At 34.1% G+C, this 27,607-nt stretch overlaps 1 protein-coding gene across 1 annotated transcript in view; it reads right to left on the bottom strand.

The window, feature by feature from the left end:
- The window catches only part of BBS9 (Bardet-Biedl syndrome 9), a 452,280-nt gene that overhangs the window by 312,181 nt on the left and 112,492 nt on the right, over positions 1–27,607 (bottom strand). The window contains exons 7-9 of the mRNA XM_080818332.1: positions 25,935–26,019; positions 16,439–16,622; positions 15,657–15,786 (exon numbers count right to left, since the gene is read on the bottom strand). Coding sequence (XP_080674458.1) covers positions 15,657–15,786; positions 16,439–16,622; positions 25,935–26,019 — 399 coding nt within the window. The remainder of the gene's footprint in view (positions 1–15,656; positions 15,787–16,438; positions 16,623–25,934; positions 26,020–27,607) is intronic.

The raw sequence follows: 27,607 nt of genomic DNA, 5'->3' as shown, positions 1-27,607 counted from the left end.
GATAAAGAAGATACGCCTCCATCAGATAGGATGAATATCCAACTTTTGTATCAACATGGATGGGACTGGAGGAGATTATGCCGAGTGAAACAAGTCAAGCAGAGAGAATATTACATGGTTTCACTTACTTGTGGAGCATAAGGAATAACACGGAGAACACTGGGTGAAGGAAAGGATAAGTGAATTGGGGGAAATTGGAGGGGGAGACAAACCATGAGAGACTGTGAACTCTGAGAAACAAACTGAGGGGTTTGGAGGGGAGGAGTTGGGAGGTTGGGTGAGGCTGGTGGTGGGTATTAGTGAGGGCACATATTGCATGGAGCACTGGGTGTGGTGGATAAACAATGAATTTTGGAACACTGAAAAGAAATAAAATAGAAGAAAATGAAAAAAAGAAAGTGAAGATGCACTGTCTAGTCTACGCTAGCAAACACACATCCAACCAAATAGCAATAAATAAAATTTATGAGGTCCAACTCTAGGCAGGCACCAATAAATAAAAATTACTTTGTAATATTTCATGTTATCTAAAAGGAATTTGTTTTGCATAGCTCTCCCTCCTCTCTCCCTCTCTAAAAAATAAAGAAGGAAAAGTAAAAAGTAAAAGTAACTTTTGTATAGAAAACAGTAATACACATTTCCATTTCTGGCAAAAATACAATAGTCTGGGAAGAAAAAAAGTAATAAAACAAATGCATAGGGTTTAGCAAATCACATATACTATATCGCCTACTCAGTAAGTAATTCATTCTCATGATACATATAGAAATCCCTATGTTTAATTCTAAGTCATGAAAAATTTTCTACACCATCTCAAGGAAGGGGAATCTGTTCTAATCTTAGAATATGTCATTCCTGGGCATTACTTCTATCATACCACTATGCCACACACACTAAACAATAAAAAAAAAAAGAGCAAATCTTTCAACAAACTATAACTTTGATTCTTATAATCCTCTTTCCATAAAACTGTGTAATAAGTTCTAAATTTTGCCATCTTTATATGGTGATGCTTAATGGTTGCAGTAGTTGTGGTGATATCAGTTATGCTAAAGAACAACAGATGGGCTGGAGGGAAGAACAAAGCATTTCCCACCATCTGGAAGCCTGCAGAATCTAAAAAGCGGTAAGATAACCTTTTTCACTCCATTCCTCCATTACTCTCAACGTGACTGTGTTTTAATTTTTCATGTATTTCCACTAACTTTAAGTAGTCTGGATATTTCCCCCATAAAAATTGTTTCTGCTACTTATTCACTCATACATGAGCCCCATGTTACATACACACTGTATGGGCACAGTGGACAGTCTGGAAAGTTGGAGAATGTTTTTTTCAAACTACGGATATCATATTTGCTTGCTCCGTCATTAATAAAGTTTTTTTAAGGGAATACAGTATTTTTTTTTAAGATTTTATTTATTTGACAGAGAAAGAGAGATCACAAGTAGGCAGAGAGGCAGGCAGAGAGAGAGGAGGAAGCAGGCACCCCACTGAGCAGAGAGCCCAATGTGGGGCTCGATCCCAGGACCCTGAGATCATGACCTGAGCCGAAGGCAGAGGCTTAACCCACTGAGCCACCCAGGCGCCCCAGGGAATACAGAATTTTTATATTCTTAAGTGTTCAAAGTTATTCAAAATTCACTGCTAAACATAAATCATTATATGGTCCAAATCAGGATTTTCCTTCTAAGAAAAATATTTAAATGTTTACTTAACATGAACTGTACCTACTTATTTAATATATTATTTCCAACACCAAATTTGGTTAGAAAAATTTGGAGAGAAAATTTGGGTGTTGGAAATAAATATATATGAAAGATAAAAGGATTCTAAAAGCATTCTAAAATGCTGCATCCAAAAGTAAAAGGTATTATTTGTATTATATTTGACTACTGAAATACTAGTAATTTCTTTTTTTTTAATTTTTTTTATTTTTTTATAAACATATAATGTATTTTTATCCCCAGGGGTACAGGTCTGTGACAATCGCCAGGTTTACACACTTCACAGCACTCACCATAGCACATACCCTCTCCGATGTCCATAACCCCAGCTCCCTCTCCCAACCCCTCTCCCCTCAGCAACCCTCAGTTTGTTTTGTGAGATTAAGAGTCACTTATGGTTTGTCTCCCTCCCCATCCCATCTTGTTTCATTTATTCTTTTCCTACCCCTCAAACCCCACACATTGCATCTCAACTTCCTCATATCAGGGAGATAATATGATAGTTGTCTTTCTCCAATTGACTTGAAATACTAGTAATTTCTAATTTATAAACCATAATCTCCTTTTAAAAAAAGGAATAATTTTCTATAACACTATTCTTAATTAAAATATTTACTAATTTATCTTTCATTTTTCATTTATACCAAAATATTTTTATTACTTATACACCTAAACTATTTAAGATTTAAATAAAAGAGTTTTGGCAGTATTATTATTTTTCTAGAGACTGGAGATTATTTTTGGAATACCTGAGACTTTCTTAAAGATATTTAGAGAACATACCCAGATTCTACCACCCCTCCAAAAGTAATCACTCGTTTTAGGCTTTCACTTTCTGGCTTTTCAGGTATTTACCATTACAACTTCAAATAATATACTTCTCATTAGACTGTATATTGAGTAGCACTAATCTGAAATGGAAGCAATTGTTTTAGGAAAAGGAAAGGTATTAGAGTTTTTTAGTAAAAACAAAAATAGTTGGGATATCTACTTCTAGCTGTATGGTGGACTAAACACTTTGAAGGGCCTATCATTTTCTGCTTTTCTATATTAATAACACTTTCCCACTTACACTATAATGAGTAGTTCACATGTTTGGTTATGCTTTTGGGCATGTTATCTGATCTTCCTATGCTTCAGTTTCATCATCTATAAAATGGGGATGGTAATAATTGTAGTAATTATTCTTAGAAGAATTAAATAAATATGTGCAAAGCACTTCGAATGGTACCTGGTGCACAGTACATGCAATACATATTAGCTATTATTTTTTTGTATTCTTAGAACTTAGAATTCTTTAGAATTATTAGTGTTACAGTGAAAAAAACACATTACTAATTAGATAATCAGCCCATGCTCTAAAACATCTTCATAATATATAATACATGTTAACTACCTTCAAATATTAAAATACTCTCACTCTAAAGTCATTTGAAAATTGTTTTTAAAGATTTTTTTGATGAGCTACAAGGGAAAAAAGGATAATAAATCTTTCTTTCTGCATTAAGCAAAGTTTTTATCTAACCAAGTCTTACCAAGATTTGAACATAGATTCTAATTAGAATATAGGCTCTACATTAATTAATTTTCAATAAAGGCATTTTGTCACCTTTTACTTAATTAAAACAAAAAAACACCTTAACTTTGAATTAGTACAGTTTTCCTATATAGTTTAAATATTATATACTCAAAGTATATGGATATCTGCTTTTTTTAAGTACATCAACAGGGCAGGTAGTAACTGTTTTTATTTTACACTTATTTTAAACAGTAAACTGCAGTGCAATGAACAAAAAGGCAGTAGATATTCTCTGTCTGCAGGTAAGAAAACCACTGAATACAGATGTCCATTTTAGAATATATGCAAACCCTCCTATCTGTTCAGTGGCAAATCCTATGGATCACAGAGGTCAGACAATTGAGAATTAAAACCCTATTTTACCAAGTAAGATTTTATTTACTTAAAAGTTTCAAGTTAAAGTTACAAAAGAGACTTCAATGATGACATGACTGTTTGACTATATTATATTTTTAAACTTGTTTTTAGCAATTTTAATTAATATTCTGTTCTCTTGAAATGAAAAAAAAAAATAGTGACATTCTCCTAAATCTGTTTTTTGAAGATGCAGGGAGTTAGGAGAAGTGTTTAAACTATTAAAACTGATACATTAAACACGTCAAAAGTTTTGAATTAGCTAACAGTTCTTTTTAGATTTAAGATCCTAACGATGCAAAGATGCCAGCGCACAGCCGGCAAAAAATATTGCTATGCTTCTTACATTTTCCTTTAGATAACAACTGATTCTGATTTTAAGTCATCCAGCTTTAGCCTACACAGTGAGATTTATACATTTACAAACATATTTTTCTATTTGGCAAAAACCCAGATTTGTATGCCAAAGTGAGTTTCAAAATATAGGCCATACACTGGTTCATAGGCTAAAGGAACTAAGTCCATCCAAAGTTCCAAAGTTCTTAGCAACAGCATATAAACCTAAAGTTAATGAAAAAAAATCATTTTGTTTCTTGTTTTGATTCCTCGGTAAGCAATTTAGAAAACCATAACCTCTTCCCATCGGGAAACAGATTTTAAACACACACACACATACACACAGAGACAAACCAAAAAACCCTCACTCTATCTTTGAAACCAGAATTCTTGAAGAAAGGAGAGATTACATAAAATTGCATGGGTTTCCCAGAGAGACAAAACCAAGTCACCAACCTGATACAAATGATCTCCCAGAACCAAAGAGTCAAGAAGATGTGCTTATTAAAGAGCAAAACCCACTCTAACTAGTGAAAAGCAAAATACTTTCCTTCTGGTTACAACTCTAGTAAACAACTGACTCCCCCACCCCCATATCCACTATCAAATTAACTCCCATTATCCATTATGGGATAGAGAATCAGATCCAAAACACAAAGGCATTTTTCCATAGAGATTACTTTCTTTGAGATTGAGAACTTCATTTTTAAGAGAAGTTCACAGACTCAATGACAGTATGCCTAGAGGAATTTTTCAGTGGAAATACATGGTAATGAGAAGAATTCTACCATTAAAACATTAAATCTATAAAACAGAAAAATACAAAACCAACTAGCATTCTGAGTGTAACATCTTATCCTTGGCTATACAGTGTTTCTAAAACCTCTGGCAAGAAAATTAAACAGATTTACTACGGAATGAAACAAAGTCAAATAATCTGGAACTGTAATTACTGTTAAACTTTTCATGAGAATGGAGAATGCTGTGTTCTACATTATTACATAAAAAATAAAATGATAATGAAACATGAGACCAAGGAAAGGATTACTAATTTTTATAAGGAGAGTTTTTCTGAGGGTTGTAACCCAATGAACAAATAACAACAAAGAAACAGCTTTTTAATTTATTGATAAGATGACTGCAAATCTTTTCCATGTGAATAAAGTACTTAAAGTAGCAATACTGGAGTTCATAGGAGTAGTACCAAATCACAGGCAGTATGTCAGCTATGGGGGTAGTAGTCCCATGGTGATAAGGATATTACAAGCACAGTTCTTATTCAATCAATATGAAATTCAATCAATATGAAATCCAATCAATATAAAATCTAGAGATCACCTCATTAAAGATCTTGACCTCACACAATGGAAATATACGCATGCAAGTAATGATGACCATCAAAAATAATGCAATTCATTTTACTCCAAAAATGCTTCAATACAAGTGACATAAACAAGTCGTCCAATTCATGGTTACTAAGGTATTAACAATAAGGGGAAGAAAAAAATAGCAAATATAATCAATTTTGTTCTTCTCTTCCTCACAACTCCTTATGTTAAGTTATAAACTATTATGTTACATTAGCAAGCCCACCATTTTATGAAGACCCCATTTTATGGTAGGGGCTCTCTCACCCTATTTAACATCTGAAGTTAAAAACCCAATTATAACCATATGCCACTTAAGTTACAATGGCTTTCTTTAAAACTTATTTATCACTACCAGTACAGAGAAGAAAATTTTTTTACTTTCCAAATAGAATGGAAATGTAGAACAAAACAGAAAAAAAACAAAAGACAAACAAAAATATGGGAAGAAGATGGACTTCTCAGGAAAAGATAATGGTGAAAACACTGAAATTCAATAATTTAAACACAGTAAAATGAGCTAAATAAACTTAATTTAATCACAATACCAAAAGCATCAGTTACAACCAAAAACACAATGTCTAAAAACCACCAAAAGAATATAAATACTACATTACAATAGGGAGATGGGAAAGTTAGGAAAATAATCATATTAATGTCAAAACCCACTATGTCAAATTTCATGAAAGTACACAAATTCTTTCACTGAACTAGAATTCAGCTATAACAAGCACTGCATGAAGTAAGACCAAGTATTAACTGGGAAGGAGGATAGTGGGGTATCTAATTACTAAAGACAGTAACATTTTCTGCATAAAATCAAGAGCTCAGCCACCATTCAAGGATCACATCTTTCTAAAAAGGTTGACATTTTATTTTTAAATTTTTTTCAAAAAAAAAACAAAAAACAAAAAACACTACACTGCTCAATCTCTCACTTGATCAGAATTATTTCTGGAAATTAAAAGGCACTTAGAACTGGAAAAAGGCCAATTTCTCCAAAAGAGTTCCGAAATTCAGTACTATTCCAACCAAATTACCGAACAGAATTTTCTCTGCAACTTAAAAATATAATCCTAAGATTCTTCTGAAATATTCAATATTGCAACAGCCTTCAATGCAATCTAATACCTAACTAAAATCACAATGCAGGAACTGAAAAGAGACAAAGACACAGACACAAAAATCATTAGAAAGGGGAGAGAGTGAAGAAGAGAGAGAGGAAAACAACCCCATAAATTGTAAATCCAGAATCTAAAAGAAATTTAGACTAGTTATCAGGTGGATGAAGCCAGAAAAATACTTTTAGCTCATGCCACACCCCAGCTTTACTTCATAGAGACCACCTGAACAAAGATAGGAAGATGTTTCACTCTTTTTCTCTACTCCCAACCCCTGACTCAATCTGATTCAGGAACCCAGGTTCTACAGAAACAATAAAACTATGCAGATATCTTTCACTACTCAATTCTCCTATGATGGAAGCGATATAATTTAACCCTACTCACCTGAACCTTTCCCAACTATACCACTGCCCTTGCCTCCTCTATACTACCTACCTACATCCATACAGGGGTAACAAATTCTATAGAACAACTGGTTATGTAAGGGACAGATACCAGTAGTAGCACATTATATGCTCAGAGACACTATAAACATGTTTCAGAATAAGACATGCTTGGTACAAGTGCATTATGGGAATTATAGCCTGCCACTACTACACTGGGTACTCACTCATACCAAAGGTGCAAGAGGTGGGAGGCATGAGAAGGAGAAAGATTTGCCTCAGTAGACTAAAAAAAATCTCCAATGGTACAGACTAAGAAGAGCAAAACCAATGCTGTTAAAAGCTTAAACCAATGATTAAGAACACAAAACTCAGACACTCTCCCCCTACCAAAAACAAACAAACAAACGAAAAAAAAATGACACAGAGTGAAAGTTATGAAAAAGAAGATGGCATATATAAGGAACAGAAAATAAACAGCCAACCAAAAGATACTAGCTTCCCTGAAGAACAAAAACATCAACCAGATCTGAAAGAACAATCAAAGATGAAACATAAGGAAGCTTTCTTTAGCTGCCAAACAAATGGTTTAAACAGATTACATGCACTATATTCCCAACTAAATTAAGAAAAACAGCATTAGACAAATATACAACAGCAAATGTGACATTTACAGAAAGAATGAAAAACATTCTATAAGCAATCAGATATAAAAAATTAGTTACTCATAACGTAACAAAAATCAAGTTGGCCATAATTCTCTCCCTAGCAACAATAAACATTAACTGATAAAGAAATGACTTCTAATCAAAAATGGCATAGCAGAACTCAAAATTCACTAAAAACAGCAGAAAGCATGACAATAACAACCACCCACCCACCACCCCCCCAAAAAAAGGAAAGTTGAACAAGGAAATAACTACAATCACAATTAACAAACTTTGGAGACACCTATGTTCTACCAAACATATTAAATTGTGGCGCACAATAAAATAGGGTGCCAAGAGCTGGCACATGCTCCTCAGACCTCAAGCAGAATAGAGAGTCAGGTCCAGGCTAGCATAAAATGATCTAAAGGCACAGGTGGGATGCAGGACATGCAACATCAGAAAACCACAGTGGAAATAAAAGATGTATTTCTCCATCAGTTATCTTCCAAACCAATGAAGATAAGAAAACAAGCAGCAGCCACTAATTCTTAGCACCAAGGCCTGTGAGTGGGGGTCAAGGAGGACTCCTGTTATACCAACCAACCTTTTAAACCCTGAAAACTGAGGGAAATAGGTTCCCAGGGCAAAGGAAAAAATAAACACAGTGAGAAGGTGAAAAGACTCAGGTGGTCTGAGTCCTTAGTCTCTCCCTTCACTTCCCACATGATTCTTCAACAAATTACTATCACCATTTTTAAAGTGATTAATAACTGCAGAGTAATTGACAGGGGACCTATGTGTAGAAATTGCAAATAAAGTAAAAGAGGTAAAGAAAGAAAAACATGAAGGAAACAGGAACTTAAGCAAAAGGCTGAAAATATCCATACCAAGAGCTTCCTAAGGAAACAAAAGGAGAAATCAAATAGTTGGCACTGTATCAATAAATTATCAACATGATTTTTTTATTTAAAAGGCTCAAGCAAGGGGCACCAGGTGGCTCAGTTGGTCAGGTCACAGTCCCAGAGTCCTGGAATCAAGCCCCAGGACGGGCAACCTGTTCAGCAGAGAGTCTGCTTTTCCCTCTGCCCTTCTCCCTGCTCATGCTCTTGCTCTCTCTCTCTTTCTCAAATAAATAAATAAAATCTTTAAAAAATGATATTAAGAAAACTAAACTACTAGGTGTTATATGCAATTGATGAATTATTGAATTCTACGTCTGAAACTAACGATGTACTATAAGTTGGCTAATTGAATTTAAATAAAAAAAATAAACAAAGAAAACTAAACTATTAGAGCAGAACCAATATCCAAAGCTATAATGGAAGAATATTTTCCTGAAATGAATAAAAACTTGAATCTATCAAATCTCACCTTGTCTCAGAACAAACTGACAATAATGTTAATTAATTAATTAATTAATTTTAAAGGCCTTTAAGGATTTAAAAGATAAGTTAGATATGAAACAGGCAAAAAAAAGTTAATTCATTCAATAAGAAATTTTACAAATAAATTTATGTCAGCCTCAGACCTTTCCACAGCAACTGTCAACACCAAATGGAATGTCCATTTCTGAGGGAAGCTAAGAAAACCTTCAAGTATAACAGCAATAAACAACTCTCAAGAATGCAAGAAGACTTAGAGGCTTTCCTCAAGACTACTGGATGATTAAATTCAACTAACCAAGACGTGAATCAAGATAATTCATAAACAATAAAAACAAACTGGCGGTAAACTTTGAGTCCATTTAGATATGGATAGGATGAAAGGCCTGTGAAAATTGTGATTACTAAGATTTATGTAAATGTTATAAACTTTGACAAAATTAATAATAAGATGCAATAAAGGAATTTGACAAAAAGAGGAAGAAGAGAGCAGTAAGTATGCTGCTTTCCTTATCTTCAGTAACAGACTTAACAGACACTGCCAAACACTGAAATGCAGCTTTAAAAAACTGAAAATATCTGTTGTAACAAATTACCAACATAAACTTCTTGCTTAAAAGAAACAAACAAAAAAAAAGTTGTGGGCCGCCTGGGTGGCTCAGTTGTTAAGCAGCTGCCTTCAGCTCAGGTCATGATCCTTGGGTCCTGGGATCGAGTCCCGCATCCAGCTGCCTACTCAGTGGGAAGCCTACTTCTCCCTCTCCCACTCCCCCTGCTTCTGTTACCTCTCTTGCAGTGTCTCTCTCTGTAAAATAAATAAAATCTTTAAAAAAAAAAAGTTGAAAATAATAATCTTTTACCTCTTTTCTATTCTTCTTTAGAAGGGTCTTTTAGAAAGTAAAATAAATTGCTGTGAATAAACATTTACATAAAATTCATTTATTCCTTCCATTTCTTCTATTCCTTTTCTCTGTTAGAATATAATAAAATAAACTTATATTTATAAAACATATTATTCTGGGGGCGCCTGGGTGGCTCAGTGGGTTGAGCCTCTGCCTTCGGCTCAGGTCATGGTCTCAGGGTCCTGGGATCGAGCCCCACATCGGGCTCTCTGCTCAGCAGAGAGCCTGCTTCCCCCTCTCTCTCTGCCTGCCTCTCCACTTACTTGTGATCTCTGTCTGTCAAATAAATAAAAAATATTAAAACATATTATTCTGGGGGCATCTGTCTGGCTCGACTGGTAGAGCACACAACTCTTGATCAAGCCCCACAATGGCATAGAGCTTATTTAAAAAAACAATAATAAAATAAAATGAAAATTAAAACCATATTATTCTGCTTTGGAAATTTATTCTATGCCTAAATTTGATCTCTACAGACAAAAAAAGCAGCTTCATGTTTAACAGGTGCTAACAAATGTTAAGAGAAAACTGATGGCAGAGTTAGTTTTTATTTTTTGTTTTCTTACTTGCACTTTTAAATACTGCTTGAGTTTTAAATAGTGCAGTTCTATACTTTTTATAGAAATCACAAGATTATTCTTTCCACAAAAAAATAAAGGAGCAACATCAATAAAGTCTAAGGGGAAAATGTGACAATACATTTTTATCATAAAATATTAACACCCTATACCGGAACATTAAATTGACCTATTAAGAGATTAAGTGAAATCAGTAAGTTAAAAAATTATAATTTGTGTTATAAAAAGAGTCACAACATTTAATAGATAAGGAAAAAAAACAAAAATTCGTATAGGTCTAGATAAAAAGTGAATACAAATTTTAAAACATTCTCAAGAAAAGGACTAGTAGAGTTTAACAATAATAATTTATAGTTAATACCTTATGTTACCGTAGCAAAGAGCAAATGTTAACAAAGTCTGTGTGGGTGTAGGGGGTGATACCTGTGAGAACAAGCTCATGTGTATACCCATGGCTGTTTGTGGAGGTAGTACAGGAAGTGGGAAAACAGGAAAGGAGAAAGAAACAGGGTATTAAATCCTTCGCCTATCACAGGGGGAAAGATTCCTTTCATTTTCAAATTATGGCAAAACCAAAAAGTAAACACTAATCGAAATAAAGAAAAGAGATATATATGTGTATGTACCATCCAATACATGGGAGAACCAAGGACAGAGAATACCCAACTCACACAGAGTTGGAAAGCAAAGGAAATACTATTGAAAGTACAGAGTACTTTCAATATAAATATATAGATTATAACGATTGTAAATGGGTCAATTAAAGGGAAATGATCTTCAAAATGGGTTTAAAAATCCAATCAAATTTTCTTTTAACAAGAGATGCATCCAAAATAAAATTACAGATTAAAGAAATCACAGATAGGGGCGACTGGGTGGCTCAGTGGGTTAAAGCCTCTGCCTTCGGCTCAGGTCATGGTCTTAGGGTCCTGGGATCGAGCCCTGTTTCAAGCTCTCTGCTCAGCAGGGAGCCTGCTTCCCCCTCTCTCTCTGCCTGCCTCTCTGCCTACTTGTGATCTCTGTCTGTCAAATAAATAAAATCTTTAAAAAAAAAAAAAAAAGAAAGAAAGAAAGCACAGACAACAGCAAACTGTATTCAAAGCAAATAAAACAAAAAAAGCAAACAAAGAAATATTAAGTGAGAACACAAAAAGGGAAACTTTATATTGATAAATTTTTAAAACCACCAAAAATGTAAAATATCATACACATAAACTGAATATATAGAACTAGACTATATAAACCAAAATGCTTAGCTAGTCAGAAAAAAGACAAAAAAATAAAAAGATTAACATTCCACTCTTGAGCTACAACAGATTAATAGAGGAAAATACCAAAAAGAATGCAGAAGTTCTAAAATCGTAATTTATGCTTTACCTTAATTCCAGGAATATTTACAAATTTTATATGTACCATTAAGCCACAAAGGAAATCCTTAAACATACAACATAGGAAAAAGTATATATTGAGGTCCACATTCCCTTTCTAAAAGCGCACACACACACACACACACACACACACACAAAAGAAATGAAAAATAAACAGCAAAAGTTAAACTTAAAAAAAAAATCAGTCTGAAATTTGAAAACCCTCCTAATAAATTTATCTTCAAAGAAATAATAGCCTTCCATCTATGACTCTCAACTGTTTCATATTTTTAAAAAGGTATTTCAACTGAAAGCTCTTCAAAGATCTTTTTAGCCATTCCTCCCCCCTGACATGCACAGATCACAATGATTTTTGCATATTTACCAAGCATATACAATATATTCAGCTTTCTGGCTGATTATTCAGTATAACATGCAAAAGTAGAATGGGTCCCTAACATTAAAGGAACATATGATTGAGTTGAGGAGTTAGGAAAATCAAACAGCAATCACCAACATAAGAGAAATACAAAAATTCAGAGAAAGAGGATACCAGAGGAGAGAGGGAAGGCTTATTTATGTGACTTAAGTCAGGACTGGAAGATAAAAGAAATTGGAAAATCCAGAGAAGAATGGGGGAAACATTCTGGTCAAGAACACTACATCGATGAAGGTTAAAGAATGAAATGGTTAAATACTGACAGTTACAGTAAATTACTATAGTAAATAGAGCCTAGGAAGAAAAACACTGAAGTACCAGACCAATTGTTGATCCTAAAAAAACAAGCTGCAATAAGATTTTAAAGCACAAAGGCTGTGGTTGCCAGCTGATGTTTGGAAAGGTTTTTATCACTCTGAACATCCATTCAGACTTCCATTTTGAGGTATATTTCATATCTCTAGAGAGAATAACATTACTGATAAATGATTATCTTTGTTTGCCATTTGGGAAACTGACCACAACAGAGGTTAAGACACTGGCCAGGCTTCCACAGCTACTTCATGCAATTAGAAGAAAACAATAGTAGCTAGAATTTAAAGAACATTATCACATTCATGCTCTTCTTATTCTGTAAACTACAAACTACACACTTATTTCACATTCCCATAGTTTAACACACAAAAAAAAAACCACACACACACACACACACACACACAAATAAAAATAAACTAAAAAAAAATAATAATCTCTGTAATCAAAAATGCCATTTACCCTGAAAAGAAAGAAAGGAACACAGACAGATTTAGAAATGGTTTATAATAAACAAGGTAGAGGACTTGTACTGCCAAATAAATGGGAGTGGGAGGAAATAAAGCATCTTAGTTTCTGAGCAAAATGCTGTTATTAAGTATAATTGCATCAACTTGATCCAAATCCAGTATTTCTTATTCATTGAAAAGAAACATATTCAAATAGCAGCAATTTCCTCTACAAATAAACACATCCATCCAAGGAAGTTCAAGCAAAAACGTTTAACTCTAAAGGTAATAAAAAGCAGAAGCAAAATTATTTCACTGCTTCTAATTTCAAATGATAACTTCTAAACATAAATACACTATAGGTAAGTCAATAATAATCACTTTTAAAATTCTAATACAAATTACAATGAAGTTCTTTTAGTCGAACTCTATACTTTTATATACTAAAGTACATAAAAACAAGAAAATTTTCCAATGAATAATTAAAAGTTACTGCTATATATTAATTAACTGTGTAAATCATTAATGGCAATATTTACATTTAACTGTTCATAATTATGATATTGAAAAAGCTATGAGAAGAAATAGGAAGTTTCACTTACAAATGTCTAAGTTTAGAGGTAACAGACTACTTCTGAATATAAGCATCTTAATGCACCCTGCATGGAAATTTGGTTTTTTACTCCTAACAATTTCAGTTATTTCTGGACCCTTAACTCATAACATGCATCTGAACTGAAACCATAAATTAACCACAAATATCTGCTCAGAAACTACATCTTTGAGCTTCCCCGAGTACAGTGACTCCTGGAATAGGTATGTCCCATGTAAATAATATATGGTTAAATAAGTATTTCAATTAAGTGGCCTCAGTAAGATCTTTCTATCCATTAGTCTCCTCTGCCCCACATACACACAAAAACCACAATGACTTTTTTAGTATTTAAACTTGAGGGGCATGTGGACTATAAGCCAAGATGGGCCGCATACCCACCAGTGTGGATCTGTCTTCTTGCACCTGAGCTGTCACTTGGGAGGCCAAAGAGAACAGCTCTTGGATGGATATATGGACTGCTGCAAGAATTACTCTCCCAGAAGAGAAATACTTGACATTGCCCTCCTGGCGAGATGTTTTTTCTGTTGTAAACCCTTCTAAGTAAATCTGATTTAAAATGTCTGGTGAATCTAATTGTTTGGTTGAACTTAAAAGACTATCCGGTGGCTGTTGTAAAAGTCAATCTCAAAATTTTGTATTTTTCTTTGGATACAAAATAACTACAATTTGTGGTAAGTGCATAGCAATTACATGATGGCATTTTCTCATAAAACATGAGAAAGCAACTTATTTTTTAAATATTCAATGTTTTCAAAATGGTGTTTCCATTTTTATAATATTTAGGCTTCAGATTAACCATTAATGCAAATATGAATACCCTTCATTGAGCTTCAACAATATACACATCTAATCTCTTAACTTGAGGGAATTAGTCATACTGATCCCATACTATAGTTACCACTGAAGAACTCTACACATGGTTTTTAAATTTCAATAAAATCAGGGTGCCTGGGTGGCTCAGTTGGTTAAGTGGCTGCCTTCAGCACAGGTCATGATTCCAGGGTCCTGGGGCAAAGCCCCACGTTGGGCTCCCTGCTCGGCGGACAGCCTGCTTCTCCCTCTCCCCCTGCCTGCTGCTCTGCCTACTTGTACTCTCTATCTCTGTGTCAAATAAATAAAACGCTAAATAAATAAATTTCAATAAAATTTTATAAATAAGCAAAACCGACTAGATCTAGGGAATCTATAAAGCTTTATAGAAAGTTGTGTTTCTAAGGGGATCTGGCTAGCTCAGTCAGTGGAGTGTGCTGACAACTGGTTTCAGGGTTGTGAGTTCAAGTCCCACTTTGAGTATAGCAATTATTTAAAAATAAATTCTTTAAAAAAGAAAGAAAGAAAGTTTTGTTTCTACATATTTACTGGGATCTTCAATTCCTAAACATAATCTGAGATGCTAAAGGTTTGTCAGGATCTTGCCATCTATACTGACAACCTAGAAAAATTACAGTTATGTCTCATTTCTCTTATTTTGGATAATTAAGGTATGGATTTAATCTTCATTTTAAAGGAAAATTGACCCTTTTTAAAATCTGAACTGTCTTAAATACATAATCATTAGCAATTCTGCACCACTGGACATAATAAGGTCTGAAACAGGTTTTGATGTGTAATAGTCTCAAGTCTAACAGTAAGTGATCTCTAAGTGGAACCCATCAAATTCTTGAAGAAATCCTTTCCTATTTTAAAGAAAATAATCTACCAGGTAAGCCATTTTCTTTAAATCTTTGATTTACAAAGGACATTTCACTAGAAATACTAAATAAAAATGATTGAGGGGATTAAGGAGTATACTTGTCATGATAAGCACTGAGTGATATATAGAACTATTGAATCAATATACTGTATACCTGAAACTAATATAACACCGTATTTTAATTATCTGGGAATTAAGATAAAATAAAAATGACTGATGGAGCCTACGTAAGGCCTTTTTATATCCTTTTCCGGTAAAAGTTATATTTTAAATTATTTCCATTGTTGACATTCACACTACAATGTCACTTGTCATTCCTAGTAAAATCACTTGCTATTGTTTCATAAAACTTCTACAGAATTCCTAGACTAAGATCCTAAAAAAAAGTTAAATCACTTACTGTACACAGCCCACTCTTACTGCTACAGGAATGTGGGGAAGCTGAGTGGCCCACTTCAGCATCACATCCTGATAAATATGCAACATGTTATTATGGTTTCCAATCAAAGTATTTATTGTTCCTTCAGAAACTGTACGTTCAATATAGAAAAGAGGACAATAAGAAAACAGTTATTTGCAATAGTATATCACTTTTAAGGAATTTATGAAGCAAACTAATTCTAACATCTTGATGTAGAAGCGTAAAGTAATAAGGTATTTATTTTATTTTAAGTAATAAATAGTATTTTTCAACTTCAAGCACAAATATCAAAAACTAAAAAATAATATTACAGACTTGGGAACTATAAGTACATAGTAGCCAACATTTTTGCATTTCATCAACAAAGCATAAATTTCATTAATGTTTAACACAGTTAGCTAATGATTTTTACTGGGCACTGGCTATACATAAGTTATTCCAATAGGCATTACTATGCTCCTTTCTGCTTATAAAAGAGTCTGGTGTTCTTTTGCAAATATCTTGAACTGCCCTATTTTGGAAAGCATAAATGTATACCTGAGGCCAATTCTGTGCAAAGTAAAAGGACTGACAAAACCAAATGTGTGCTTTATATCAAACTTGTATTCGAACTTTAAAAGTTAAAATTTCCATTACATGTTCTGTAAAAAACTATTTTCCTAGATGTTTAAAATATATGTGTGTGAATATATGGCTTTTCCTGATGTATATAACGTAGCCTTGACATATGGAAAAGATAAAAGAAAAATCCTTCTACACACCTGAGCAATACGGGAGAAAACAACTTGGGCTACAATCAAGTTTCTTCATGAATCGAATCTGTCCATTATCCTTAAGGCAAAAAAAGTTTCTTTCACCAAGAACAAAAACAGAAGATGCCGACTGATTAAAAGAGACAATACATATATCAAGTGCTTGTTCTCCAATGTTTAGAGTCCAATCCACCTACAAAGGAAAACTTAAAATCAATTTAGTTGCTAAAAAGAAATCATTTCAGTCACTTTCATATCAATAATTAAGAAACTGTTTTACAACAAAGCAAACATAAAATTGGCTAGTCTTGGGACGCCTGGGTGGCTCAGTTGGTTAAGCGGCTGCCTTCGGCTCAGGTCATGATCCCAGCGTCCTGGGATGGAGTCCCACATCGGGCTCCTTGCTCCACAGGGAGCCTGCTTCTCCCTCTGCCACTCTGTCTGCCTGTGCTCACTCTCTCTCTCTCTCTGACAAATAAATAAATAAAATCTTAGAAAAAAAAAAATTGGCTAGTCTTCATTCACTTCTTTTTTGTGTGTGATGACCAGATTTCTGATATTTTACACATGCTAGTAGGTTTTGTCCATCTTTTACCAGATGATATAAGCTCTTCAGTGCTTCAAAATTACTCATGAATTTACGGAATAGGGCAGGAAAAAAATACTCATATAAACTTAAACAAGGAGGTACAAGACTTTACAATAAAACTATAAAGCATCGATAAACTGGAAAACACTAATAAGTGGAAAGATATGCTATGTATATCACTTAGAATGATTACTAGTATTAAAATGACCATACTACCCAAAGTGATCTACAGTTTCAAATCTCTATCAAAATTCCAATGGCATTTTTCACAGAAATACACCAAAAATCCTAAAATTTATACAGAACCACAAAAGACTCCTAATAGCCAAAGAAATCTTGAGCAAAAAGAACAAAGCTGGAAGCATCAAATCACATGATTTTAAAATACACCACAAAGCTATACTTAGTAAGCACACTGCTGGCATTTAAAAAAAAACAAAAACAAAACACTGACCTCTCCCACTGACCTCTCTCCTCTCATACTCTCTCTCTCTCTCTCTCTCATTCTCTCTCAAATAAATAAATAAAATCTTTAAAAAAAAATAAGCAAAAAAACTGAGCAGTTACTTCTCCAAAGATATACAAATGGCCAACAGGTATACGAAAAATGCTTAATGTCACTAAATCATCAAGGAAATGCAAATCAAAACCACAATGAGATATCACCTCACACCTGTTAGAATGGTTATTATTAAAAAAACAAGAGATAACAAGTATTGACAAGGATGTAGAAAAAAGAGAATCCTTGTGCACTGTTGGTAGGAATGCAAATTGGTACAGCTACTATGGAAAATGGCAGGGAGGGTTCTCAAAAAATTAAAAATAAAATGACCATATGATCCAGCAATTGTACTTCCGGGCATATATTCAAAGGAAATGAAAACAGGATATTGAAAAGATATCTACATTCCCATGTTCACTGCAGCATTATATGCAATAGCCAAGATACAGAATCAACCAAAATGTCCACTGATGGATAAATGTATAAAGAAAAATGAGATATTATATATAAAATATACACTATATAATGTGTATAATTTAATGGAATATTATTCATCCTTTAAAAAGAAGGAAATCCTGCCATTTGTGACAACATGAATGAATGTGGAGGGCATTATGCTAAGTGAAATAAGCCAGGCACAGAAAAACAAACACTGCATAATCTCACTTTTATGTGGAATCTAAAAAAGGTAAACTTATATAAGCAGAGAGTGGAATGGTGGTTGCCAGGGTCTGGGGGAAGAAGGAAATGAGAAGATCCTGGCCAATGGGTAGAAAATTTCAGTTACATAGAATGAATAAATTCTGGACACTTAATGTACAGTCTAATGACTATAGTTATAATACTGTACTGTATTGTACATATACTTGAAATTTATTAGGATAAGTCTTAAATGTTAAAAAAAGGTAACTATGAGAGGTGATAGATGTGTTAATCAGCTTAATTGTGGTAATCATTTCACTATATATATACACATATATATGTATATATGTATATATACCAAAAGATGTAGTTTACCATAAATTTATACAATTTGTATTTATCAATTATACCTCAAAAAACCTGGAGCTGGGGGAAAGGCAGGCAGAGAATTGGGTGAGAAAATGCCCTATGCAAAGTGAGCCACCTATACAAAGATCCTATGACAGAAAAGGAAGGACCATGACTTGCTCAAAAGATATGTATATACACATAAAGAGGTTATGTGCTTCACTGAAAATTTTCCCTAAGAAAAAATTTCCATATTGTGTTTACTTCATAAATCAAATTCAATAATCAGTAAAACCTAACCAATGCAGTTGTAACTCTTAACGTTTTAATATAAAGACAACTTAAAAATATATCAATATGTATATACAGAGCAGTTATTAAGCTGTCCCAGTAATATAGACAGGATCCTCTATACCTAAAGAGCTATTCCAGGGTAACTCCGTATCTCTGGAACACGGCCAGTGTTTAAGAAATGTTTCTTAAAATAATGAAGGAATGAATGTAATGAACATGCTTTTTAGAATTCAGTCCCCAATCAATTAATATTTTTAAATTTAAAAAAAAGCAAAAAGAGGAATAACATTGGCTGACATATACTGTATATGGCAGTCACAGTGAGATGGCTACACAAAAGCATCTGGACAAAGAGGGAGTAAGACTGCCATCAAAGTTAGGCTATAAACAACAAATAATGGATCAAAGAAGAGGGATGAAAACTCACATTAAAGATACAAATTTCTGGCCATCAAGATATGACTTAGATATTTATCTACTTCAGGTATTAAAATATCTGAAAAAGGTATGAAATCCAAATGGGGCTGGACCGAAGAACAAATATTATCAGTGTGTGTATAAAAACAACCTGAAGGAGGAAGACAACATAGGTGGATGACCAGATTATCTTATCCGAATCAGGATTCAACATTAAGAAACTATTTAGTTACCATTAAGTTCAAGTGTAGCTTACCTACGTGAAAACATTCCACTGTACACAAAACATAAATGTCATCCCATGAGTCACATTTCTCTTTACATCTTAATAGGCCAGCATTCTAGCACTAAATATCCCTGTTAGTGTACCTGGTGGCTCAGTTGGTTAAGTTTCCGACTCTTGATTTCGGCTCAGGTCATGATCCCAGGGTCATGAGATCAAGCCCCACATCAGGCTCCATGCTGGGACTGGAGCCTGCTTAAGATCCTCTCTCTCCCCACTCCTACTGCCCCCCCCTTCTCTCCCTCACCCAAAAAAAGAAAAGAAAGAAAGAAAAAAAAGCACTGTCTATAACTTGGGCAGATACGCTTCATTCAGAATGGATAGGCAAACCAAGTTTCTGAGGCTACAGGCTGAGATCCAGTCAGTAAACACTTTCCATTCACTAGGTACTGAGTGCCATTCTCTGTAACTTTCCCTTAGGGAAATACATAACATTCTAAATTAATGAGTCTCAAAAAACACAGAAGTTTACTGAGGATAATTATTTAAAAACTCTCCCACTTCCAGCCAAGACAGAGTAATAGGAAAAAGACTACCATCCCACCTGAAACAATACAACATGGACAAAACATATGAAACACCAGTTTGCAAGGCAGTGAATATCAGACAACAAAGGACAGCAATCCCTTGAAAACAAAACAAATGAGGTGAGTGGTATGACTGCTCTATCCGTGAGACAGTGTTCAGGCCATGGCACCGGGAGGAGGAACCCAAGCAAGGCCCAGCAAATTCCCCAAATTGAGGAAATGAACACTGGGAGTTCAGCAAAACCAAAGCAGCTGACTTCACAAGACAGCATGCCAAAAGCGGGAGAGTAGCACAGGGACAGAACTTTGACAGCTATAAAGAATCCTCTCAAATATTCATCTGAGTACTTATCAGCACATTCATGTAAGGAAACTACCCAAAGCCAAGGAAAGAACCACCCCAAAGGATTAGAAGTAACACCGCCCAGCACTCATATCACCTAGAATACTGCCTGTGCCTGCCAGCCACATTGAAACACCTCATGATTCAAAGGAAGCTAAGCAGAGCACTCAGAAGGGTGTTGTCTCAGGAGTGCAGAATAAGCAGCCTCAGAATGAGTGCTGCTCTGGTCCTAACTAACAACCCAAAAGGAACAAACTGTCCAAGTACCATTACTGCATCCCAGGCCTAAGCTCAAGAACAGTTACAGGAATACAAAAATGTCTGGCACCCAAAAGTAAAATGACTATATCTGGCATCTAATAAAATATCTGCAGACATGTAAAAAAAAAAAAAGAAAATATGATTCACAAAGAGATAAATAAATCAACTGAAAATGACTCAAAACTGATGCAAGTGTTTGAATTAGAAAACAAGGACATTAAACTAATTATTATAATTGTATTCTATATCTTCAAAAAGTTAAGTAGAGACATAGAAGATATAACAAAAAAAGGAAACCAAATTGATTTATAAAGATGAAAACCATGAGAATTAACACCAGATTAGACATTATAGAGAAGAGATTAGTAATCTTGAAAACATGCCAAAAGTTATCCAAAACAAAATAGAAAAAAGTTTTAATGAAAATAAAATCTGTGAGCTACGGGATAACTTCAAGTAGACTAATGTATGTGTAACTGGAGTCCCCAGAGGAGAGAAGAAATGGAACATTTAAAAAAAAAAAAAGAAAGAAAGAAAGAAAAGGAAGTTTGAAGAATTAAGAATTAAAATTTTTTTAATTTTCATGAAAACTATAAATTCACAGATACAAGAAGCTCTACAAATCTTAAGCACAAAATAAAGAAAACCACACAAAGCACATCATAGCCTAATTGCTTAAAAAAGGTGGTAAAAGAAAATCAGAACAGCAGTCAGAGAAGAAAGGTATTATGAAAAGAGGAACAAAAGATAGGAATGCAGGCAGGTTTCTCATGAGAAATAATGGGAGCGTGAAAGAGAAACCTTGTAAAGTGCCAGGGAGGGAAAAATCTGTCAAACTAAAATCTTACACCCAAAGAACATATTTTCTTTTTTTCTTTAAGATTTTATTTATTTATTTGACAGAGATTACAAGTAGGCAGAGAGCCAGGCGGCATGGTGGGTGTGGGGGGGAGTGGGAGGGGGTTGCAGGCTCCCTGCTGAGCAGAGAGCTCCATGCAGGGCTTGATCCCAGGACCCTGAGACTATGACCTGAGCTGAAGGCAGAGGCTTAACCCACTGAGCCACCCAGGTGCCCCCAAAGAATATATTTTCAAACACAAAAGCAGAAAACACTTTTTGAGACATAGAAAAACTAAAAGAATTCATCAGCAGTGGACTCACACTGAAAGAAATGTAATAGCCGAGTCCTTCAGGAGGAAAAAAAATGACACCAGTTGGAAATACGGCCTACACAAATTAATGAAGAGTACCAGAAACGGTAACCACATGAGGAAATATATTTTTCCTTATCATTTAAATCACATTAAAAGATACTGGCCATTTAAACAAAAATATTAACAATGTAATATGGAGTTTACAGTGTATATAAAAATATAGCATATGACAAAAGCACAAAGGCTGAGAAACAGAAATATGGTTCTTATACGTGAAATAGTGTAGTATCACTGAGAGTAGATCATGATAAGTTAAATACAATAAACTCTAAAACAACTCCTAAAATAACAAAACAAGGAGTTATGGCTAATAAGCCAACAAAGATAAAATGGAATCATACAAAATACTGAATAACTAACTCTAAAATTTGAAAGCAGGAAAATGGAAACAAAGAACAGATGGGACAAACAGAAATCAAATGGCCACGTGACGTTCTTAAACCTACCCATATTAATAATCACATGAAATGTAAATTGTCTACAAAACAAATTAGAAGGCAGAGCATATCATACTAAACAAAAAAGCAAGACCCAACTACGTGCTGCTTACAAGAAATGCATTTTCACCACAAAGACACAAACTGAATAAAAGTAAAAAGATGGAAACAGATATATCAGAACAATACTCACCAAAAAAAAAGAATGTTACCATAGCAAAAAGATAGAGGGTTATTTGATAATGAAAAGGGTATATGTTCATCATGAGACATAACAATCTTTTTTTTTTTTTTTAGATTTTATTTATTATTTATTTGTCAGAGAGAGAGAGGGAGAGAGAGAGCGCGCGAGCACAGGCAGAGGCAGAGGGAGAAGCAGGCTCGCTGCCAAGCAAGGAGCCTGATGTGGGACTCCATCCCAGGACGCTGGGATCATGACCTGAGCCGAAGGCAGCTGCTTAACCAACTGAGCCACCCAGGCGTCCCGAGACATAACAATCTTAAATGTTCCTGTACCTAATAAAAGAATTTCAAAATACATGAAGCAACAGACTGACAAAATTTCAAGGAGAAACAGACAATCCACAGTCAGATTTCAATACCCCTCCCCTGAATAAATAACAGAAATTCGTTAAAAAAGAAAAACAACTAATAAGGATATAGAAGATCTGAAAAATGCTGTCATCCAATCTAACTGACATCTATAGGACACCCAAGAACATCTAAAAAATAGACATTCTTTTCTTTTTTTTTTTTTTTTTTTAAATATTTTATTTATTTATTTGACAGACAGAGATCACAAGTAGGCAGAGAGGCAGGCAGAGAGAGAGGAGGAAGCAGGCTCCCTGCTGAGCAGAGAGCCCGATGCGGGGCTCGATCCCAGGACCCTGGGATCATGACCTGAGCCGAAGGCAGAGGCTTAACCCACTGAGCCACCCAGGCGCCCCTAGACATTCTTTTCTGGTGCTCAATGAAGATTTACCAAGATAGACCATATTCTAGGCTATAAAACAAGTATCAAAACATCTGAAAAAATTCAAAGTCATAGAAAGTATTTCCCTGACCACAAAAGAATTAAATTAGAAATCAACAAATAGTTAAGAGGTAGCTCTGAGTAACATAGGCAGCTTTTAACTGCCTTCCCACAACTACTTTATTAAAAGCATTCCAATGGATAAAATTTTGTTTCTCTGCAATAGACTTAATGTTCCATGGCAACACAGTCCTGCCAAGTGATTGTGGTGTAATGAAAGGAAGTTTTACTGCCATTTCTTACTCTACTTATTAATTAAAGGAGAATGGGAAAATCACTCAACTGTAATTGCCTTCAGGATATATCCTGAGTGTGAGGCACAGAACAGTATCAATAAACATGCACAATTAATAAGTAAAGGGTATTCCAGACTAAATAAAAAATATGTCCAGAAGCCTTGAATCAAGAACAACCATGGAATATCTGGAACAATGAAATGCCCATGTGGTTGGAGTGCAGAATATAAGGGACAAATGGAAGAAAACCACAATTGAGGAGGAGGTGAAGGACAATTTGACTACCATTATCAATATCATCTTCATCATCTAGATACTTCCCTAAGTGCTAAATATATATATATATACATATATATATACATATCTATATACACATACATATAGATATGTATATATCTATATATATATAATGGCAACGTTGTAAAATAGATATTATCACCATTTGGCAACTGAGAAAATAGATTTAGCAAGGTTAACAAACTTGCTCAAATTTGCACAAAATCAGTAATAAGTATAGCTTTCAAGATCTGTCCATTAAGAATCCAACTCTTGGTTTCAACTCAGGTCATGACCTCATGGGTTGTGAGATGAAGCCCCAGCCACACATTGGCTCTGTGCTTGGTGAGGAGTCTGCTTGAGAATTCTCCCCCTCTGCCCTGCCCCCTACTCACACATGTACTCTCTCGCTCTTCTCTCTCTCTAAAATAAATAAATAAACCTTAAAAAAAAAAAAAAACTGACTCTAAAGTCTATGATTTAACTGTTATCAGTATGGTGCCTTCAAATTCCATGAAAATGTATGTCATATTTGTATATCCTGTGCTCTTTCACTTTTTACTATTATTAAGAAATATTTTTTCATCTCATTCTTGGCTCTTTTCAAGTTAGCCTTCCTTCCTACCTTAATTTCTATAGCCTAATATAAAAAATTGGTTTTCTCTAATCTTCCTACCTTGGTACTCTAAATTCCACATTATTTCTTCATGTGGTTTCTTTCATATGTGTCCATCCGAAATACACTTTACTATTTCCATTATAATTTTCAATTACTTCTGTCTTTCCTTCCTGTCCATGGAGGTTCTCAGGATAAAGAGTTCATAACCAGGGCACCTGGGTGGCTCAGGGGGTTAAAGCCTCTGCCTTCAGCTCGGGTCATGATCTCAGGGTCCTGGGATGGAGCCCCGCATAGGGGCTCTCTGCTCAGCGGGGAGCCTGCTTCCTTCTTTCTCTCTCTCTGCCTGCCTCTCTGCCTACTTGTGATCTGTCTGTCAAATAAATAAATAAAATCTTAAAAAAAAAAAAGAGAGTTCATAACCATCATCTAGTCCCTAATTTACCATTTTACAATTTTTCTTTTATAATTTTTCATTTATATTTTTCTTCAAACTATTTCTATCATTTACAATTTATCATTTACATTTACATTTATAATTTTTTTCATTTTATCATTTACAATTTTTCTTCAAACTATTTCTCAAGTTACCGAATGTCTACCTTTGTCTTTGAGCCAATTTTATCTTTGTAAGCTATAAATTTTTTTATCTTTTACTTATATATTTAATCACATGCCTCCTCATATCAACATTTTTGTCTATTAAAGGTTGTTTTGTTGTTGTTGTTGTTTTTATGTTATGTTAGTCACCATACAGTACATCATTAGTTTTTGATGTAGTGTTCCATGATTCGTTGTTTGCATATAACACCCAGTGCTCCATGGAATATGTGCCCTCCTTAATACCTTACCTCCTTATACCTCCTTAATACCCAGTACTGGGCTATTATAACTCCCCCCAAAACATTCAATTTGTTTCCTGGAGTCCATAGTCTCTCATGGTTCCTCTTCCCCTCTGACTTCTCCCCCTTCATTTTTCCCTACCTTCTCCTAATGTCCTTCATGCTACTCCTTATGTTTCACAAATAAGTGAAACCATATGATAATTGTCTTTTCTCTGCTTGACTTATTTCACTCCGTATACTCTCCTCCAGTTCCATCCATGTTGATGCAAATGTTGGCTATTCATCCTTTCTGATGGCAGATGAATGGATAAAAGTGTTTTGTTTTGTTTTTTTAATTTTTGTCTCTTTGCTATGTTGGTTTATAATCACATCAGTTAAAAGTGACCTCATCTGAACATTTATAATTCTAGTGATGCAACTTTATAATCTAATAAATTATAACAGGACCAGGCATGTGTCTCCATTGCTCAATAATAGCCAATTAAATTTTTGCCCATTGATAGAATCATAACATAGAAAAGAAAAATAGCTAAAATAAATATTTTTTAAAACTTCTTCCCAGGAATTTTTATTCTGAAAAAAAAAAAATTGGTGGTTAAATATGACATTACTGAAAATTTTGTAAGTTAAAAAAGGCCTTACAACAAGTCTTTTTCCAGAACCAAGTTTTTGTTGTTCAGTCTCCTGTCTTTTATCTGCATCTGTTGCAAAAGCAAGTACTTGGTACCTGTTTAAAAGATATGAATAATTATAAGTGATTTTTATAATTAAATAATTAATTAAATAATTAAATAATCTTAACTTTAAAAGCACATAATCTGTAAACTTATGAGTTACTTTTTTCTTGGTTTTAAAAACTGTAAAATTTAAGACTTAATGCTTATTGAATGACACTGTGACATGAAACTATATAAAACTGTCATGATAAAGAAATTATAACCATCTCCCAAAATTCAATATTGAGAAAATAGTTGTCAACTATCAAAGCATTTCTGTTAGAATTTTATATAACAAACAACAATATTCAAGAAAGATCCAGCACCAAAACACCACATAGAAAAAAAGTAAATAATGCAAAGCAGCCAGATGTAGAAATTGTTAACAGATATTCTATGACACCCAGAAGACCACAGTTTAGTCCTTCACTAACCCACTTACTAGTTGGCAAATTAATCACTGTGTCTTATCTTCCCCATCTAAAACGTGGGAATAATAATCTCTAATTCAAACTTGGTTAAAAGAATTTAAAAATATTTAGTGCCTGTTATAGTATCTGGCATATATTAGGTACTTAATAGATCAATAAAGAGACAACACAGATTTACATATAAAGAGAGATCAATCACCTAGTAGTTTATGGTATTTAATAAGTTCTCAATAAGGGGCATTATGGACATTATGACTTTCTGTAAGTGTTTGATAGCTTTTATTTCATTAGTAATCTTTAGCTTAAATCATTCATAAAAACAATTTACAAATATAATTCAATCTAGAAATTATTAACTTGGCCAATAAAATTTAAATTCCCTTATTTCCCATTAATTAGTGGTATATTATCGATGTAATAATCCTACTCTGAAGAAAATTCAGACTCATAAATTCCTTTCTTTCCTATTGAATCAAAACTCTTGCATTGTTCTTCCATAGCTAAAAGGAAAATCAGTAGATATATTTGGACATTTCATATTGTCCAAGAGAAAGATATCCGAAAGTGTAAAAATCAGCGACCTGAATGAATAAAAGCAATGTAGACTATGTGAATAAGCACTAAAATGTACACTGGTATTCAAATGTCTTATACCAACTCTTAAACTATCTCAATCAGGAATATTTGGTTAAAAAAAAAAATGCCTTTAATTGCAGTTGGATGTAAAATGGCCATGAATTAAGATAGACTTTACAAGGTACTCTGACTGAAAATCAGTCTTATGGTTAATATGAAAGCCAAATGTATATGAATTTTTCATCAATTCAATAAACATGCAGTAGTGATCTAATACATCTAATATACCTAAAAGTGCTATGTGCTAATAATAGGAGGTATGTATATGGTTCCTAGGGAACATGGTGGCAGAAACAAGTAATTGAGATGGAGGAAATATACATGTTTTAGTATGGGTTCAGGAGGAGAAAGCCAGGTTTTAAAGAATGAGTGAACACTCATCACACTGGTAAAGCTGTAAAGGCATTATGGCAAGGCCAAAAGCACATGAAAACACAAGTAGTAAAAAAAGACATGAAAGGCCACGACAGAAGTTTAGGAGAAATGCGTGGCAAGGAGGAATGAGTCATGGGAAATGAGACAAAAAAGGTAG

Source organism: Martes martes (assembly GCF_963455335.1).
Source record: "Martes martes genome assembly, chromosome: 11".
NCBI classification, from domain to species: domain Eukaryota; kingdom Metazoa; phylum Chordata; class Mammalia; order Carnivora; family Mustelidae; genus Martes; species Martes martes.
This window is presented reverse-complemented; position numbering and strand designations above follow the sequence as displayed.